The 19,246-nt window shown below is 43.3% G+C and overlaps 1 protein-coding gene across 1 annotated transcript in view; it reads left to right on the forward strand.

Moving 5' to 3' along the window:
* Nucleotides 1–19,246, forward strand: part of usp9 (ubiquitin specific peptidase 9) — a 244,275-nt gene that overhangs the window by 90,221 nt on the left and 134,808 nt on the right. Inside the window, exons 14-16 of the mRNA XM_086007397.1 lie at nt 3,037–3,170; nt 11,830–11,917; nt 13,827–14,169. Coding sequence (XP_085863523.1) covers nt 3,037–3,170; nt 11,830–11,917; nt 13,827–14,169 — 565 coding nt within the window. The remainder of the gene's footprint in view (nt 1–3,036; nt 3,171–11,829; nt 11,918–13,826; nt 14,170–19,246) is intronic.

Below are 19,246 nucleotides of genomic sequence, written 5' to 3' on the forward strand. Positions count from 1 at the left end.
CTTTATTCTAAAGAGACACTGACCCCTAGTTCTAGACTCCCCAGCCAGGGGTAACACCTCCCTGTATCTACCCTGTCAAGCCTCTTAAGAATTTTATATGTTAAAATGCGATCACCTCTCATTCTTCTAAACGCTAGAGAATATAGGCCTAGTCTAATCAATCTCTCCTCATAGGACATGCCCCTCATCCCAGAAATCAGTCTAGTGAACCTTTGTTGCATTCCTTCTAAGTTAAGTATATCCTTCCTTAGGTAAGGAGACCAGAACTATACAGTACTCCAGGTCTGGTCTCACCAAGGCCCTGTATAATTGCAGCAAGACTTCTTTACTCTTGTATTCTAATCCCTTTGTAATAAAGGTTAATATACCATTTCCTTTCTCAATTGCTTGCTGTACCTGCATGTTAACTTTCTGTGATTCGTGTACAAGGACACCCAGGTCCCTCTGAACACCAACATTTCCCAACCCCCCTCCATTTAAAAAGTAGTCTGCTTTTCTATTTTTCCTATCAAAGTGGATAACTTCACACTTCTCCACATTATATTCCATCTGCCGCGTTCTTGCCCAATCACTTAACCTGTCTAAATCCTTTTGCAGCTTCCTTGCGTCCTCCTCACAGCTTATTTTCCACCTAATTTTGATCGTCAGCAAACTTGGATACATTACACTCGGTACCCTCATCTAAGTAATTGATATAGATTGTAAATAGCTGAGTCCCAATCACTGAACCTTGTGCTACCCCACTAGTTACAGCCTGCCAACCTGAAAATGACCCATTTATTCCTACTCACTGTTTTCTGTCTGTTAACCCCACTAATATTTTATCATCAATCCCATGAACCCTAATTTTGTGTAATAACCTCTTATGTGGCACTGTATCGAATGCTTTTTGAAAATCCAAATACACTACATCCATTGGTTCCTCCTTATCCACCCTACTAGTTACAACCTCAAACAGATTTGTTAAACATTATTTCCCTTTCGTAAATCAGTGTTGATTCTGCCCAATCATATGATTTTCTCAGTGCCCTGTTAACACGTCCCTAATAATAGATTCTTGCATCTTCTCTACTACTGATGTCAAGCTAACTGGCCTGTAGTTCCCTGTTTTCTCTCCCTTTTTTGAATAGCTGGGTTACGTTTGCAATGTTCCAATCCACAGGGACTGTCCCAGAATCTAGGGAATTCTGGAAGATCAAAACCAATGCATCCACTATCTGTGTAGCCACCTCTTAAAACCTAGGATGTAGGCTATCAGGTCCATGCGATTTGTCTGCTTTTAGTCCCATTAATTTCTGCAGTACTATTTCTTTACTAATACTAATTTCAAGTTCCTCATTCTCACCAGGCCCCTGGTTCCCCACTATTCCTGGAATGTTTTTTGTGTCTTCCGTGCAGACAGATACAAAGTATTTGTTTAACGCCTGCCATTTCCTTATTTTCCAGTATAATTTTTCTTGTCTCTGCTTCTAAGGGACCCACATTTACTTTCGCTAATCTCTTCCTTTTTGCATACCTATAGTAGCTTTTACAGTCTGTTTTTATGTCTCTTGCTAGTTTACTCTCGTATTCTCTATCAATTTCTTGGTCCTTCTTCGCTGACTTCTAAAATCCTCGGGCTTACTATTCTTTTTGGTGACATTATAAGCCTCGTCCTTCCTATGCATTATCTGGATTTGATCCCAAACATCAAATGTGTATTCTGAAAACACATGTACGCTGACGACACCCAGCTATACCTCACTAGCACTTCTCTCGACCCCTCCACTGTCTCTAAATTGTCAGACTGTTCCAGTTCTGGATGAGCAGAAATTCTCTCCAATTAAATATTGGGAAGACCGAAGCCATTGTTTTCGGTCCCCGCCACAAACTCCATTCCCTCGCCACTGACTCCATCCTTCTCCCTAACATCTGTCTGAGGCTGAACCACACTGTTCGCAATATTGGTGTCATATTTGACCCTGAAATGAGCTTCCGACCACACATCCGCAGCATAACTCAGACCACCTATTTCCACCTCCGTAACATCGCCCGTCTCTGCCCTTGCCTCAGCTCGTCCGCTGCTGAAGCCCTCATCCATGCCTTTGTTACCTCTAGACTTGACTATTCCAACGCACTCCTGCCTGGCCTCCCACATTCTACCCTACATAAACTTCAGGTGATCTAAAACTCGGCTGCCCGTGCTGTAACTCGCACCAAGTCCCGTTCACCCATCACCTCGGTGCTTGCTGACCTACATTGGCTCCCGGTTAAGCAACGCCTTGATTTTTAAAATTCTCATCCCTGTTTTCAAATCCCTCAACCTCGCCCCTCTCTACCTCTGTAATCTCCTTCAGCCCCACAACCCCCCCCCCCCCCCCGAGATATCTGCGCTCCTCTAATTCTGCCCTCTTGAGGATCCCTGATTATAATCGCTCAACCTTTGGTGGCTGTGCCTTCTGTTGCCCAGGCCCTAAGCTCTGGAATTCCCTGCCTAAACCTCTCCGCCTCACTACGTCTCTTTCCTCCTTTAAGACGCTCCTTAAAACCTACCTCTTTGACCAAGCTTTTGGTCACCTGCCCTAATTTCTCTTTATGTGGCTCGGTGTCAAATCTTTTGTCTTGTAATACTCCTGTGAAGCACCTTGGGTCGTTTTACCACATTAAAGGCGCTATATAAATACTTGTTGGGGTAGAAATCTTTGCTTGATAATTACAAGTACTGAATACAGGCTAGATCTTTGTTAGAATATACTTCTGACCAATAGATATTCAAACTGGCTCCCCAAAGTAAGCAGATGCCTTTCCCTCAAATAACTTTTTTTGTATTTGATACTTTATCAGCATGTTGTTTCTGTTGTTTGTTCTCCATTGGTAGTTGACATTGGTAGGACATGGGGAACCCAAGAATGTTAGGGGACTCTCACACAGGAAGGTTTGAAAACACTGTCCTGGGACTTCTATGCATGCATATTGGAAGTGACCTTATTGCTCAGTACCATAGTGGATTAATTTTTGAGTATTTTCAGTGGATTAACATAAATGTTTTCTTTGTAGTCAGACCCAAAGAAGTCCTCACGTGTTCTATCGGCATGACTTGATTAACCAGCTTCAACACAATCATTCATTGGTCACCTTGGTAGCTGAAAACCTCTCCGCCTATATGGAGAACATACGGCAATTTCACAAAGGTAAAGAATGTAACTTGTTTCTTGAAACTCAAATGTTCAACATTTCTTAACCGCAGTTTAAAGTGCTCAGTCGGTTAAATCCAGTTCGTTGTGAAGAATTGGGTTCCCATACCAGAGCATCGCCAGTTTGAATCCTACTGTTGACTTAATTTGGGTGAGGTTTGTGATTTTTCAGGTGTGTCCAATAGAATACAAAGCAACAGATTTTTCTGCATTTCCAGGAAGGAGGGGACAATGAGTCATCTGGCAATACTATAGCTAAACTGTTGACTTGATAGGTGGCTTGATTGTTCTCAAGAAACCTGTGCTCCAGAGTGACTGGAAGAGTAAGTACACTGGTGGGCAGAAATAGTAAAGAAACTGAACTGGGGCAAAGTGGGAAGGAGCGCATCAAATTACAGGAAACTTTCGTTTATCCGGAGGTTAAATGTCCGGAAAGCTCTATCTACCGGCAAAATTCAGGAATCGGTTCAGATAAAAAAAAAAATCTTTTCGTTGCTTCTTTTCTCCAGTCCTGGCTCTGCAAGCGTCTCTGTAGCTAAGCAACAGCTTCAGCTAGATGCTTGCAAGCTGCGCCGACTGTTTTGAAGCTGTTGCTGAGCAACAGGGTTTGTTGCTTCACACGGAGCTCTGAGCTCCGTATGTTTTAACAGTAGCGCTGGTTTCTACGGCAGTTTTGATCCAACGGCACCAGCTCGGTCCCGTCGGTGCCGGATACCAGAGTTTTAACTTGGTAGGTGACTTTGAAATACATTGTTAACTTCAAAAGTGTCTCTTCAGCTTTCTCATTTAGGCTGTCTGAAGTACCAGTTAAATGTACCTTTGGGGAGTACAGGAGAGGGGAGAATGAAGAAGCCTTCTATTTGGTTTGTCCTGGAAGTTATTCAAGCTGGCATTAGCCACAGGGTAGTGTACAATGCAAACGGTTTTTCTTACAAGCTGAAGGATTTAAGTGGGACAATGCCAACAGGGTAAATGGACTCCTAGAAGTCTCCTAAAATTTGAATTTGGGGTAGGAAATTGGTTATTGACATTAATATCTTGACCTTCAAATACATAGATATTAAAAGAAGTGCCTGGCCTGTTGGAACGGTGTCACACTTGAAAGTGTTGCACTTCAGGGCGTCACATCATTAATGATGGATTGAAATAAGGACTCATCTGCAAAATCATCAACCAAATATATGATTAAGTCTCAACAGATATAAATCAGTTTAATTAGGTTTCTAAGCATTAATAAGGAACAAGTAAGCAGCAGAACACTGAGCAGTTGAGTAGATCAATTCTTTTTGAAAGCTTCCAATCCCACTGGCATGTAACAGGAAATACTAGTCTTAAACAAATAAATAGCAGAAAGCAACTGATGAAATTGCTCCAATAATGCCCTTTAATTTGGTTTGAGCTGTCCTCAAATTTCTTCTCCTTTCCCCCCCCCCCCCAAAAAAAAAGTACTTAATAAAAGCAGCATGATAAACTCAAAAAATTGAGCAATCTATATATATAAAGCGGCTCTTCTGTCTGTCTGTCCCGATGTCTGTCTGTCCGTTCTCTATACGTTTGAAAGTTACAGAGCGTACCGACGCGCACGTCGCCTCAAAAGAAAGCTTGCGATTCCGGACCGGTCATAGGCGTATTTACGTTTCGGCCGGACAAAAACCGCGCCCGCGGTATCCGAAAAACGTTCAGCGTTCCGCTCATTAGCATCTCATTAGCGACCGTGTGACGTCGAGGTCGACCAATCGGACGGGCGCGTGCCATCCTGCAGTTGAGTGTCGAGTGACTCGACGATTGACCAATCCTACGCTTCGGTGACCTGACCGGTCAACCAATCGGTGCGTGTGTGGGCGGGCCTTATCCTTCTGAACCGAGGTGAGTGGCCGCCATCTTGATTTTTCACAATTTTTCCCCCCACACTTTTGTGTGTTAGGGAACTAAGGTAAATATTTTAATGATGTGTTAGGGAATTAAATAACAATTTAATAGGGGGGGGGGGGGGAGAGCCTCGGGAAATCGCGGGTGGGGGGGGGGGGGGAGGAGAGCTGATGAGTTTAAAAAAAAAAAAAAAAGAGGCCGCCGGTTGCGCGGCAGCCTTGACGACGGCACGCATTCGCACGGCCCCCCGTTACCCCGGCAATGGGGCACGCCGGCGGTCTTGAAACCACGCATGCGCACGGCCCGCCCCCCCGTCACGCCAGTTCCGCAGCCGCCTTGACGCCGGCACGCATGCACACGGCCCCCGTGACGCCAGCACACAGCCTCGGAGATCGCGGGGCGGGGGGGGGGGATGCCTTGGGAAATCACGGAGGGGAGGTGTGAGGGAGGGAGACGGGAGGGGAGGGAGAGAGGGGAGGGGAGGCAGGGAGAGGACATGACCGGGAGAGGGGGGACACACAGGGGCAGGGAGACCAAGCGCCCCCAAAATTGCCCTCGCAACGCGGGCTCCCCAGCTAGTTACATATAAAACACTTATTCGTGTTGATTATACTGTGCGGTGTTGTAAATCCCCTGTAAAATATTTTGTTCATTTTGCTGCTCTTGAGAACCTGAGGCTTAATTTGTAGTACATGGCTTATCATATTAATTTTGGGCCTGTTGCCTGTTTTTCCTGCCTTGGTTCCGCCTATTTGGCTGCAGTCAATGCCAATCATGGTAAGCCCTACCTCCATTTTGGTTCTACCACTGCCTGTTAAGGTTGCAATGGCCCAAACCTTTTCTGGTGCTCTGTACAAGTGCCTACCTCAAATCATTTCACTCTGGACAATTGCTCCTTCATTTGCAGTTTTACAATCAACTGGTGCATTTCCATTCTTGGCCTGTTAACCCTGAATGCATTGCTCTCCACCTAGTGTGCTTTCTGCCTCGTTTCCTGCACTACAACAGTGACTACACTTTAAAAAGTATTTCATTGGCTGTAAAGCGCTTTGGAATGTCTGGTGGTCGTGAAAGGCGCTATATAAATGCAAGTCTTTCTTTCTTCCTTTCTTTCAAAGCTACCTGCCTGCTTGCCTGTCTGTCCCAAGTACTGCTGGACCATCTGCTTATGCACCGAGATCACTTCCCAAAATGCCTATTTGCCTGTTTCAATGCTCTCGCATACTAATTATTGTACACTTAACAAAGGAACATAAAGCTTGGAATGAGAAAAAAGCCATTTGATCCATCGGACCTTCCCCTTCTGCAGTCAGCATTGTTTCCCTGAATCATGGACATCCTCACCAAGATCGATATCTGTTCTTCCTAATTTGTGAATAATTTAGATTAATAGTTCTGTAATCTCAGACCCTTTTCTCATGTATTTATTTATATTTTTAAGTTATAATCGAGTTAACTACTTTTTCTGGTAGGTCCGCTAATATGTGGAGGGGAAAAAAATCTGATCTATAGTCACGCTCAAGACTTGTGAATTTTGTACTGCTGCTAAATATTATGCCTATCTATAACTCTTGTTCTTTTACAGACCTTTTCATATCTCCTTTCAGTCTTTCTCCAGCAAAAATAAGTTCAGTAAACTGAATCCTTCATGGCTTATTCCCATTAGGCCCAAAATATCTATGTCTATCTAATGTATGTACTTTGAAATAAAGCTGCACTGCACTACAGAATTGGCCTCACCGGTGACCTTTGCAACATACTCAATTTGTTCTGACTTGCAATCAGGTGCCCTCCACAGGAAACACAGTACCTAATTTTTCTTCTTGACAGTTGTTTCACATTGATGTAGTAATTTTAGGCTATGATCAAAGATTTTCCTATGTCCACCCTTGCTATTGGACTGTAAAACAGGACATGTTCACATGCAGATTCTTAATTCCCTACTTCTATATCCATTACCTTGTATTCACATAAAATCCATCTGCCATTTCTCACTCTATATGCTTAATGGGTGTTCAGTCTTCGAGTACTTAGTCTCCTTTCTGTCAGTTACTTGTCCACATAATTTTCTGTCCATATCATTCACACATTGTGATCAGAGGACACCCAAAACCTCCCAGACAAATATTTTTCCATTTATCAACACCATCTAGGCTTTTGTTGCAAAGCTAGTTTTCAAACCCATTTGGATATCTATTTTGTAAGATTTAACCAGTTTTGGCTCTATGGTAGCACTCTTGCCTAAGTCAGAAGGTTGAGGTTCAAGCTCCACTTCATAGACTTCACATAATATAGGCCGACAGTTGAATGAAGTGCTGCACTGTTGGAGGGGCTGTCTTTCCAACGAGACTTTAAACAGGGCACTGTCTGCCCTTTCAGATGGATGTATAAGGTCTTAAAGGCGCTATCAAAGAAGAGCAGCAAGTTTTCACCAATGCCCTGTCCAAAATGTATCCTCCAACCAACATCACTAAAACAATCTATTTGGTCATTTTATCTCATTGCTGTTGTTGGAATTTGCTGTGGGCAGATTAGCTTCCATGTTTCTCTACATTACAACAGTGATTACAACTCAAAAGTACTTCATTGGCTGTGATGTTGGATGTTCTAAGATTATGAAAGGTGCGATACAAAGGCAAGTTTTATCTTCAACCATATCTGGGGAATTTTGGCATGTTTTAAAAATTCAAGTTAACCAGCTATTGGATAGTTCTCGTACGTTAGCCTAGTTATCAGAGAATCATACTACACAGAAGGGGGCCATTAGGTGCACTGTGCCTGTGCCGTCTCTGTGAAAGAGCTACCAATTAATCCCACTCCCCCGCTCTTTCCCCAGGGCCTGGAAATATTTTCCTTTTTATATAAAATTCCCTTTTGAAAGTTAATATTGAATCTGCTTCCACCACCCTTTCAGGCAGTGCATTCAAGATCATAACAGCTCTGAGTTTACAAAAATAAATCTCATCATCCCCCCCCCAGATTTTTGTCAAATACCTTAAATTTGTTGTCCCCTGGTTACCTACCCTCCTGCTAGTTTCTCCCTATCCACCCCATCAAAACCCCACAATGTTGAGCATCTCTGTTACATTTTTCCTTAACCATCTTTGCTCCAAGGATAACAATCCCAGCTTCTCTGGTCTGTCTATATAACTGATTTCCCTCATCCCTGGCACCATTATGGTAAATATCCTCCATGCCCTCTCCAAGGCCTTGACATCCTTTCTAAAGTGTGGTGCCCAGAATTGGACACAATACTCTGGCTGAGGTCTAAGCAGTGATTTATAAAGGTTTACCATAACTTCCTTGCTTTTGTACTCTCTGCCTCCTATTTATAAAGCCAAGGATCCCATATGCTTTATCAACAGCCTTATTGACTTGTCCTGCAACCATCAAAGATTTGTGTATGTGAATCCCTTTAAAATTTTACCATTTAGTTTATATTGCCTCTCATTTTACCTTCCAAAATGCATCACTTCAAACTTCTCTGCATTAAATTTCATCTGCCATGTGTCTGCCAATTTCACCAGTCTGCCTATGTCCTTCTGAAGTCTGCTACTTTCCTCCTCGCTGTTTACTACATTTCCAAGCTTTGTGTCATTCTCAAAGTTTGAAATTATGCCTCCTGTACCCAAGTCCTATTATGTATAGCTGAAAAATATGTTTGGGTTCCTCTTGCTATCTGTAACTTGACACACTCACCTTTTCTATAATTTTATCAGAAGTATTCAACTGGCTTGTATAAATCCCAATCTTAATTTTTGTTTCTTGTATCTTCTGAACACTACTGTTCTGTTTTTAGGTTACAGTTCCCACCATTTATAGTGGGTGCGTTCATGCAAACGCAATTTGGCCACTATACTTGGTGGCCAGTGTATTGGGTTAGATCAGTTTCGAGAAGAATTTTGACAACTTCAGAAACTAAAACTTAACTTGTTTAAGAACTGTCAGTTCTGGGATTTGAGATCAGATCTCCAGCCCCTATCTTTTTCTCGGAGGTGATTCTCCGAAGTAGCGGTCAGGAAGTGGCCCCTTGCAGGCAGTCTCTCTCTCCACTTCTCTCTCGCTCCTAATCGGAATTTGCTGTTGGTAATCTGAAAATTTCTGGGCTTCTAGATTAACATTTCATAATATATTTGTGGAAAATATTCCTGGCTGCAGACAGGCTATGCGAGGTGGAAGCTTTTCGTCTTATTCAGTTGTGTAGAGCTGAATGAGGTGGAGGTTTGCAGTGGACTGGTTCGTTTCACCACTACATCAGCTACTGTAAATGTAGCTCAAGTTTCAGCAGGCTTTGTCACTTGTTTGTCATTTGGGCTTGCGCCATTTGCTTGATACAGGCTGCTGTCCCGGATAAATGGGGACAGTGCAAGTGGTGGGTCTGTACTTCTAACCTCTTTATTGAACTGCAGTGGTCTAGGTATTGTGGTGTTTTTTTCCTCTGATTAGAATATGTTTCCTTACCTTGTGCCTTAAATGCCTTCCATTTTTCATTTATGTCCTGTCTTACTAGTCATTTTTGGGTTTTTCACATAAATGAACTGTATGTAGTGGTTATATTATTGAACTAATAAATCAGAGGTGTGGACTAATATTCCAGAGAACGCAAGTTTGAATCCTACCATGGCAGTTTGAGAATTTGAATTTGTTTTTTAAAAATCTGGCAAGAAAAAATAGCTATCAGTGAAAGTGACCACGAACCTGTTGGATTGTCTTAAAAACCAAACTGGTTCATGAATATCCTTCAGTCTGGCCTATGTGACTCCAGCCCCACACCAAGGTTAATTACCCTCTGAAGTAGCCTAGCAAGCAACTCAACAGTTCAAGAAGGTAGCCCACCATCACCATCTCAAGGTAACTAGGGATGGGCAATAATTGCCGGCCTGGCCAGCCATACCCACATCCCAAGAATTAATTTTTAAAAACGTTCTTTTTTTAAATGCTGCATTGACATTTTTTTCTAGCCATAGCTTTCACAAGAATATTATTTAATAATTATGTAATAATTGAGATTCCAGGTGCTCACTACCTTCCAATGCACTAATTATCTCTGGTTGCTTAAATATTAAATCTAACAGAGCTTCTGTTGACATGGCCTGCTTCACCTGTTTGATTAAAGGAATCCCTGATAGTATAAAATTGCTAGTCCTTTTTTGTCCTCCCTCTCCTCCACCCCACTCTTTCCAGTTTGTCCGTGATCTGTCCTTCACCTCTGCCATGTTGGAAGTCCTCCATGATGAGTACGTTCCCATTCTTTGCAGTACTCTTTATCTGTCTGTTCATCTTGTGATGACCACACGATGACTTCATAAGAACATAAGAAATAGGAGCAGGAGTAGGCCAATCGGCCCCTCGAGCCTGCTCCGCCATTCAATAAGATCATGGCTGATCTGATCCTAACTGCCAATCTACTATCACTGAACCATCTCCTGAATGGTTTCAGATGAGTAAGTCAAATCAGCCCATCTTAATTTATCTATTCAGAAAGATCCTAAAGTACCCCCATTGCAGCAACAACTACTTGCATTTATATAGCACCTTTGACAGGAAAGCATCCCAAGGTGCTTCACAGGAGCGTAATCAGACAAATATTGACATGAAGCCAAAGGAGGCGTTTGGTCAAGGAGGTACTTTTTAAGTAGTGTCTTAAAGAAGGAATGAGAGGCAGAGCTGTTTCGGGAGGGAATTTCAGAGCTTACGACCTGGACAACTGAAGGCACAGCAGTAAATGGAGCAGGGTAAGACGGACAGTTGGAGGAATGCAGAGTTCTTGTAGGGTTGTAGGGCTAGAGGAGGTTACTGATAAGGGAGGGGCAAGACCATGGAGGGATTGGAACGTGAGGATGAGAATTATAAATAGCAATATCCAAACATTAAAAAAAAATAATTTCAGGAATTTGGTCTCCACTATTCTGTCTGTAAGTCTATTCCATACGTTAACCACTCTTTGACTTTCCTGATAACTAGTGTTGCCTTGTCGTACTCTTGGAATTTAATGTTATGTAGCATTCCACCTTTTCCATTCCCTTAAATACCTTGTATACCGTTAAGATGACCTGAAATGCCTCTCTTTCAAGCTGAAAAGCCTAAGTTTATCCCAAGTTGCTCCTCCTAACTCAAATCTTTTAACATTTCAACATCAGGCTCTTTTCTGCACTGCCTCCAATACTTGCCTGTTATTTCTTAGTGTGCAGAACTTGATACAATATTAAAGGTGCAATCTGACCAGACCACTGGATGGTCTTGAACAATTACACATTGGGCCAAATCTTGCTGGAAAAATAACAGTGGGTTAACGATGCATGCCGTTATTAATGCACAAATGGGCCAGCAAGTTCAGGGGATTAAGAGATGCGCTGTGAGTTGCAAATTTCCAGAACTTGCACACGATAAAGTCTTTGCCTTTCCTTCCACCCCTGATGCAGTCCCATTTAAGCTCACATAGGATGATGTCCAAATCCAACATGAGCAAGCTCCAGAGTGTCCCTGACTCAGTTGAACCCCAAGGTCTGTAATCAGAAAGTCTCAACCTTTTAAAAGTGCGTCATCTCCAGCAGATGTACCGCTAGTGGATTCTCCTCCCAAACTGTACAATGAACCTGAGATGTATATTTTTCTGTGAATATTTAAACGTTATTTTAATACTACTTAACCATGGATTGTTTTGGCATTCATTTGAAATAGAAATACTTCGTTAAATGCTCTCCTGTAACTTTTTTGTAATTACATTTTTGTAGCTGAAAGTGCAGCCAATTTCCTGTGCATTAATGGGGAATTGTGTATCTTGCAGAGAACCCAGAGTATGATCCACAGACAGTACGGCCAGGTAGTCGATATAGCCATGTCCAAGAAGTCCAAGAGCGACTTAATTTCTTGCGGTGAGTTAATTTATATATGAAAATGGATTGATTTTTACAGTTTAGAAAGCAAACAGATCAGGATTTGTTGCTGATAGTTGATACAGAGATTGCACTGCAGATGAGAAAATGTAACATGATTTCCAACAAGAAGACGTGGCTTCAAATTCCTTGACTGCATATACAATGGATTCATGCAATTCCTCAGCCTTGTAAGAAGTGAGATGCTGCATCTATTTTATTTGAAGTGGAAGAGATAGGAGGACTGAACCATCTCCTCTTTAAAGGCAGCCAATTGCTCGATTACAGTTTTGCCTGCCAATCTGCCGAGCCAGATCTGTTCTCAACCCACTGAAATTTGCCTTCCTCCAATTAAGTATTTTTACTCTAGCTTGCTCCCTGTTCTTTTCCATAGCTAATCTAAACCTTATGATACAATGATCGCTGTTCCCTAAATGTTCCCCTACTGACACTTGCTCCACATGATCCACCTCATTCCCCAGAACCAGATCCAGCAATGCCCCCTTCCTCGTTGGGCCAGAAACATACTGATCAAAAAAGTTCACCTGAACACACTCCAGAAATTCTTCCCCATCTCTGCCCTTTACACTATTATCATTCCAGTCTATATTAGTATAATTGAAGTCCCCCATTATTACTACAGGTAGACTATCCTTTATCCGAACTTCCGAAAACCTCTAAAAACCAAAAGTTTTTTCGTTCAGCGTAAGTCGTGTGCACGACATGACCAGAGTGGCGCACGACTTACGCTGAGCAGGGCAGAGGGTCACAGAGTTCCCTCCTGGGTAGGAGATTGCAGGTCGAGCCGGGCAATGTGAAGGAGGTACCGGGAGAGTGAACCCAACAATACAGCGACCCGTCCGATATTCTTTACTCGAACCGAACCGCGGCCCGTCCGATATTCTTTTCTCTCTCCCCCCCACCTGACCCGACCCCTGACCTGATTTGCGGGCCAGCTTAGTAGGAGTCAGCCGATATCCGGCTTTCCAGAGTAGCAGGAAGGGGAATGAGACACGGAACAGTCGCAAGAGGTAGCCTGAACTTTTAAAATTTATATTAAATACAAATTTCCCAGTCTTATAATAATACCTTCTGAAATCCGAAAAATTCCGGAAACCGAAACTCAGCTGGTCCCAAGGCTTTCGGATAAGGGATAGTGTACCTGTACTCTATATAGTTTTTGCACCTCTGTAATTTCCCTGCAAATTTGCTCCTCTATCTTTCCCACTAGTTGGTGGCATATAGAATACACCTAGTAGTGTAATGGCACCTCTCTTATTTCTTAACTCTAATCAAATAGATTCTGTCCTTGACCCCTCCAGGATATCCTCTCTCTCCAGCACTGTAATATTCTCCTTAATGCTGCCACCTCACCACCTTTCTTTCCTTCCCTATCTTTCCTGAACACCTTATGTCCAGGCATATTTAGTACCCAATCCTGCCCTTTTTTTGAGTCAGGTCTCCGTTATCGCCACAACATCATATTCCCATGTGCCTATTTGTGCCTGCAGCTCACCAACCATATTTACCACACTTTGTACATTCACACACATGCACTGTAAACCTATCTTAGACCTTCTTGTATTCTCTCTCAGCCTGACCCCACCTAATAATGTACTCTTTCTTACTCTAGTGCTATCTGTCTCCTCCAATCCTTTGTGCACCATGTTTCTCCTTTCTAATGCTGCATCCTGGTGTCCAACCCCTTGCGAAATTAGTTTAAACCCTCCCCAACAGCACCAGCAACCCCCCTCCCCAACGAGGACATTGGTCCCAGCTCTGTTGAGGTCCAACCCGTCCGCCCTGTGCAGAATGGATTGTGGACACCAGTGGACGAGGGAATCGTGTCTTGCTTTAAAAGCTACTCTATCGTAAATGTAAAAATGTTAACATGCATTTTATTCCTTAGATTTTTATTGAAAGATGGCCAGCTGTGGTTGTGTGCTCCTCAAGCCAAGCAAATCTGGAAGTGTTTGGCTGAGAATGCTGTCTACCTTTGTGATCGCGAAGCCTGTTTTAAGTGGTTTTCTAAATTGATGGGAGATGAGCCTGACTTAGACCCAGACATAAACAAGGACTTCTTTGAAAATAATGTTCTGCAACTGGATCCTTCCCTCTTAACGGAAAATGGAATGAAGTGCTTTGAACGGTTTTTCAAAGCTGTGAACTGTCGAGAAGGGAAGCTTGTAGCAAAACGGCGTGCTTATATGATGGATGATCTTGAGTTAATAGGACTGGAGTATCTTTGGAGGGTAAGGAACAGAAACTGATTTCATTTTATTACTAAGATTATTAGGTGGCATTTCCTTTGTACTAATTTTGTAGAAATGTGATAACTGCTACATTGGAAAGGATACAGTTTTGCTTTACAGATGCTGACAAACCTGTGTGTTTGCAGCATTTTCTGTTATTTCTAGCTGGGTATTGGTGGAAGGTAAAAGCTGTTGCTGTTCAAGATCATCCTTAAAATAAACTTAAATTGTATGCTGTTAATCAAAGCAGTGGAAAATAACAAATATGGCGTTTTGTGGATGACGTGACTGCAAGCAATGGCCTCTGTAGATAGACTTGGAATTATCTGAAATTGCTAACTTTTAATTGAGGAATTTTGAAGGAAAGAAATAAATATGCCCCAGCTTGATTTGGTTTGTGTTAATTGTAGATAAAAGATTCATAATATTCTGAAATTTGTGTAAATTCTCTCTTTAGTCCCTCAACAATTAAAAAAAAAAAAAAAAATTAATGTGGAAGTATGCTGTATCCCTGTGTAGAGCTCAAGAACAACAATACTTGATGTCAACAGAAAATGCTGGAAAAACTCAGCAGGTCAGGCAACATCCGTGGACAGAAATTTGAGTTGACGTTTTGGGTCGAACCCTTCTTCAAAACTGCACAAATCATTGAAGGTTGAGAAAGTGGTTAAAAAAGCATATGGGATCCTTGGCTTTATAAATGGAGTACAAAAGCAAGGAAGTTATGATGGACCTTCAGAAAACACTGATTCGGCCACAACTGGAGTATTGTTTCCCATTCTGGGCACCGCACTTTAGGAAAGATGTGAAGGCTTCAGCGAGGGTGCAGGAAAGAGTTACAAGAATGGTTCCAGTTTTGAAGAAGGGTTCGACCCGAAACGTCAACTCAAATTTCTGTCCACGGATGTTGCCTGACCACCTGAGTTTTTCCAGCATTTTCTGTTATTTCGGATTTCCAACATCCGCAGTATTTTGCTATAATACTTGATGTCACTCGGTTTAATCTTTACTGTGCATAAGCTGAGAAGCTGCTATTCTCATTCTACTTTGAGTTTAAAATGAAGAAAATGTTTGTAGTTGACTCAGGCTGTGCAAGTGTTTATTTTGTTACAGGAGTTAAAAGTTCACCCAGTATTGGAGAAACATAGAATCGTTACAGCACAGTAAGTGGTCATTCGGCCCATCGAACCCGTGCCGGCTCTCTGCAAGAGCACTTAAGTTGGTCCCTTTCCCCGTAACCCTGCATATTTTTTTCCTTCAGGTACTTATCCAATTCCCTTTTGAAAGCCATGATTGAATCTGACTCCACCACCCTTTCAGGCAGTGCATTCCAGATCATAACCACTCGCTGCATCAAAAAAGTTTTTCCTCATGTCACCTTTGGTTCTTAAATCTGTGTCCTCTGGTTCTTGACCCTTCCGCCAATGAGAACAGTTTCTCTCCATCTACCCCATCTAGACACCTCATGATTTTGAACACCTCTATCAAATCTCCTCTCAACCTTCTCTGCTCTAAGGAGAACAACCCCAGCTTCTCCAGTCTAACCAGGTAACTAAAGTCCCTCATCGCTGGAACCATTCTTGTAACTCTTTCCTGCACCCTCGCTGAAGCCTTCACATCTTTCCTAAAGTGCGGTGCCCAGAATGGGAAACAATACTCCAGTTGTGGCCGAATCAGTGTTTTATGAAGGTCCATCATAACTTCCTTGCTTTTGTACTTCTATTTATAAAGCCAAGGATCCCATATGCTTTTTCAACCACTTTCTCAACCTTCAATGATTTGTGCACATATACCCCAGGTTTCTCTGTTCCTGCACCCCCTTTAGAATTGTACCCTTTGGTTTATATTGCTTCTCCCTGTTCTTCCTACCAGAATGTATCACTTTGCACTTTTCTGCGTTAAATTTCATCTGCCATGTGTCTGCCCGTTCCAGCAGCCTGTGTCTGTCCTCTTGAAGTCTATCCCTATCCTCCTCACTGTTCACCTATACTTCCAAGTTTTGTGTCATCTGTGTAGTGTATGTACCTTTAAGAGCCCCTGTGTACTGTAATACCGGTAGTGACCACTCGGGTATATAAGCCTGTATAGCGTCTTGTATCTTTTAGTTCACCTCCAGACTTTGTTCAGTAAACACCTGTTAAACCAACTCCTGCATTCCGTGTCTCCATTAACACACGGATACAACAGTGGCGACAAATTGGAAACGGACTTACCTACAATTCGGCAGCACCTCAAGGAGATCGATTCCTCAGACGAAAGTCGAAGAACAAAAACTGTGGTTTCACCAGCTAGCCGGGCTGGTGGCAGGTACTGCACTAATCCTTCCTGGGCGGCGGGCTGGGGCTCAATCAGGTGGCTCTGCAGCGGGGCCGAGCAGCGAGTCGGAAGGTGGAGGCAAACCGAGACGGAGGGTGGAGCACTCGGGAGACAGCTGGCGCTGCAAAGCAGGTCGGCGTTTGGACCAAGCAGAGGGAGGGAAAAGTCCCAGAGAGTCCGGCGGGAACGAGTCTCCAACTATTAAAAATATCTGTGTAAATAAAAACCGCGGAGAACAGCGTTGTCGGCAGCGGCAGGAAAGTGCGGGAGGCGCCATTTTTTCTCGGCAGGGAAGAAAGGAAAGCGCGGGAGGCGCCATTTTTGATTTTCAGGATGCCTAAGACTGGCAATATTACTGCTTTCAATAGTAATATAGAGGATTGGACCACATATGTGGAAAGAGTGGAGGTATATTGCACAGCGAATGAAGTAGAGGATGATAAGGCATCGGTACTTCTAAATCTGATGGGCGCAAGGACATACGGGCTGTTACGAAACTTAATCACTCCAGCCAAACCGATGGACAAGAATTTTAAGGAGATTGTTGATACCCTACAGGAGCACTTAAACCCAACACCGCTGCTGATAGCGGAACGATTCAAATTCTTCAGGAAGAATCAGCACAAGAATGAAAGTAACGCTGATTACCTCACTGAATTACGAAAGCCGTCAAAGCACTGCTAATTCGGGGCAGGACTGGCAGATTCTCTACGAGACAAATTCGTCTGCGGTCTCCTAAGTGAAGGAACACAGAAAAGGCTACTTTCTGAGAAAGATTTGACACTGGACAAGGCTTTCAGTGTGGCTGTATCATACGAAGCAGCAGCAAGAGGAGCTGCAGAGATACAGCAAAAGCCACAGGACTTCGGCACCCATGAAATGACACGAGGCTTCGAGAGATGTTATCGCTGCGGCCGATCCACCCATGACCAGAGGGACTGCTGGTTCAAGGACAAAGCATGCAGGCAATGCGGAAAGATGGGACTCATTGCACGTGTATGCCGATCTGGAAACAAAAAATCCACTGACAGAAAAAAAATCAATAAGGAAAAATACAGAAAGGTACAAATGATGACGGACAGTAGCTCCGAAGACCAGAAGAGCGATAGCGACTCCGGAAACAAGAGACTAAGCTGTCTCAAATTACATAATGTAATTGCCAAAGAAGATTACCAGACCATTTGGGTTACCCTCACGATAGCGGGGTCCCCAGTTAAAATGGAGCTAGATACAGGATCAGCTCTGACCGTCATAAGTCGACGGGATTACGAGTGGCTATTTCCGCATACACCTTTGAAAGACACATCCATTATCTCGAAGACATATACGGGGCAGAAAGTATACCCCAGAGGGAAAATAAGGGTGCCTGTTGTATACAACAGCAAGGAAATACAGAAGTTGTATTTATACGTTCTGCAAGATGGTGGTCCACCGCTGTTGGGACGTGAATGGATCAGGATGATACGTTTAGACTGGCACTCCATTCAGGCACTGACGGTGACCAGTAAGAAAAAAAATGATGATGACGTCATACCTGAACGATTAAAAGACATCTTGGCTAACGCCAAAGTGTTTCAACAGGAACTAGGAACCTTGAAAGGCGTCACCGCCTCAATAAAAGTGGAAGATGCGGCAAGTCCCAAGTTTTTTAAGGCAAGGCCGGTGCCATACGCAATTCGTCCAGCAGTCGAGGCAGAGCTGGAGAATTTGGAAAAGGCAGGCGTGTTATCAAAGGTAGATTGGAGCGAGTGGGCAACACCCATCGTCCCGGTCATGAAGAAAACGTTGAATAATGATAAATCTGAAGAACAGAAAAATTCACATCTGTGGGGACTTCAAGGTGACTGTAAACCCGGTCCTTCACATGGTACAGTATCCTCTTCGGAGGATAGAAGATATTTTCGCCTCACTATCCGGAGGGAAATGTTTCACCAAAATTGACTTGGCACAGGCATATCTACAGATGGAGGTTGAGGGGGCCTCTAAAAAGTATCTCACGATAAACACACACAAAGGCCTGTACCAGTACAATCGGCTGGTTTTCGGAGTGGCATCAGCTCCAGCTATCTGGCAAAGAGCTATGGAGCAAGTCCTGCAAGGGATTCCGGGAACTCCATGCTACCTACACGACATCCTTGTAACAGGAGAAAACGACAACGAGCACTGTGCCAATTTGGAGCAGGTGCTCACTAGGTTGAGAGAACGGGGCCTACGAGCAAATCGCCCCAAGTGCGAATTTTTCCAGAAACAAATATCAAATTGTGGCCATCTAATTAACAAAGAAGGGTTGCATAAGTCACCTGAAAAAATTGAAGCGGTCATAAAAGCCCCAGCACCTGAAAATGTCTCACAATTAAGGTCGTTCCTGGGATTGATAAATTACTATCTCAAATTTTTACCGAACTTGTCAACTGTTCTGCACCCTCTTAACGCACTGCTGCAAACGGGAGTAATTTGGAAATGGAGCGAAGACTGTAAACGTGCCTTCCATAAATGCAAAGGCTTGATCACGTCCAAGGAAGTGTTGGCTCATTACAACCCATCACTGCCAATCAGACTGGCGTGCGATGCATCCCCTTACGGCGTAGGAGCGGTATTATCGCATAGATTCCCTGATGGCTCGGAGCGGCCGATAGCTTTTGCGTCACGCTCATTGAACTCAGCTGAGCGTAACTATGCCCAGATCGACAGGGAAGCACTCAGCCTGGTGTGGGGAGTGAAGAAATTCAACCATTACCTACCCGGACAAAAATTTACCTTG

Source organism: Somniosus microcephalus, chromosome 14, assembly GCF_052327205.1.
Source record: "Somniosus microcephalus isolate GS21.2 chromosome 14, FLI_Smic_1.0, whole genome shotgun sequence".
Taxonomy (NCBI): domain Eukaryota; kingdom Metazoa; phylum Chordata; class Chondrichthyes; order Squaliformes; family Somniosidae; genus Somniosus; species Somniosus microcephalus.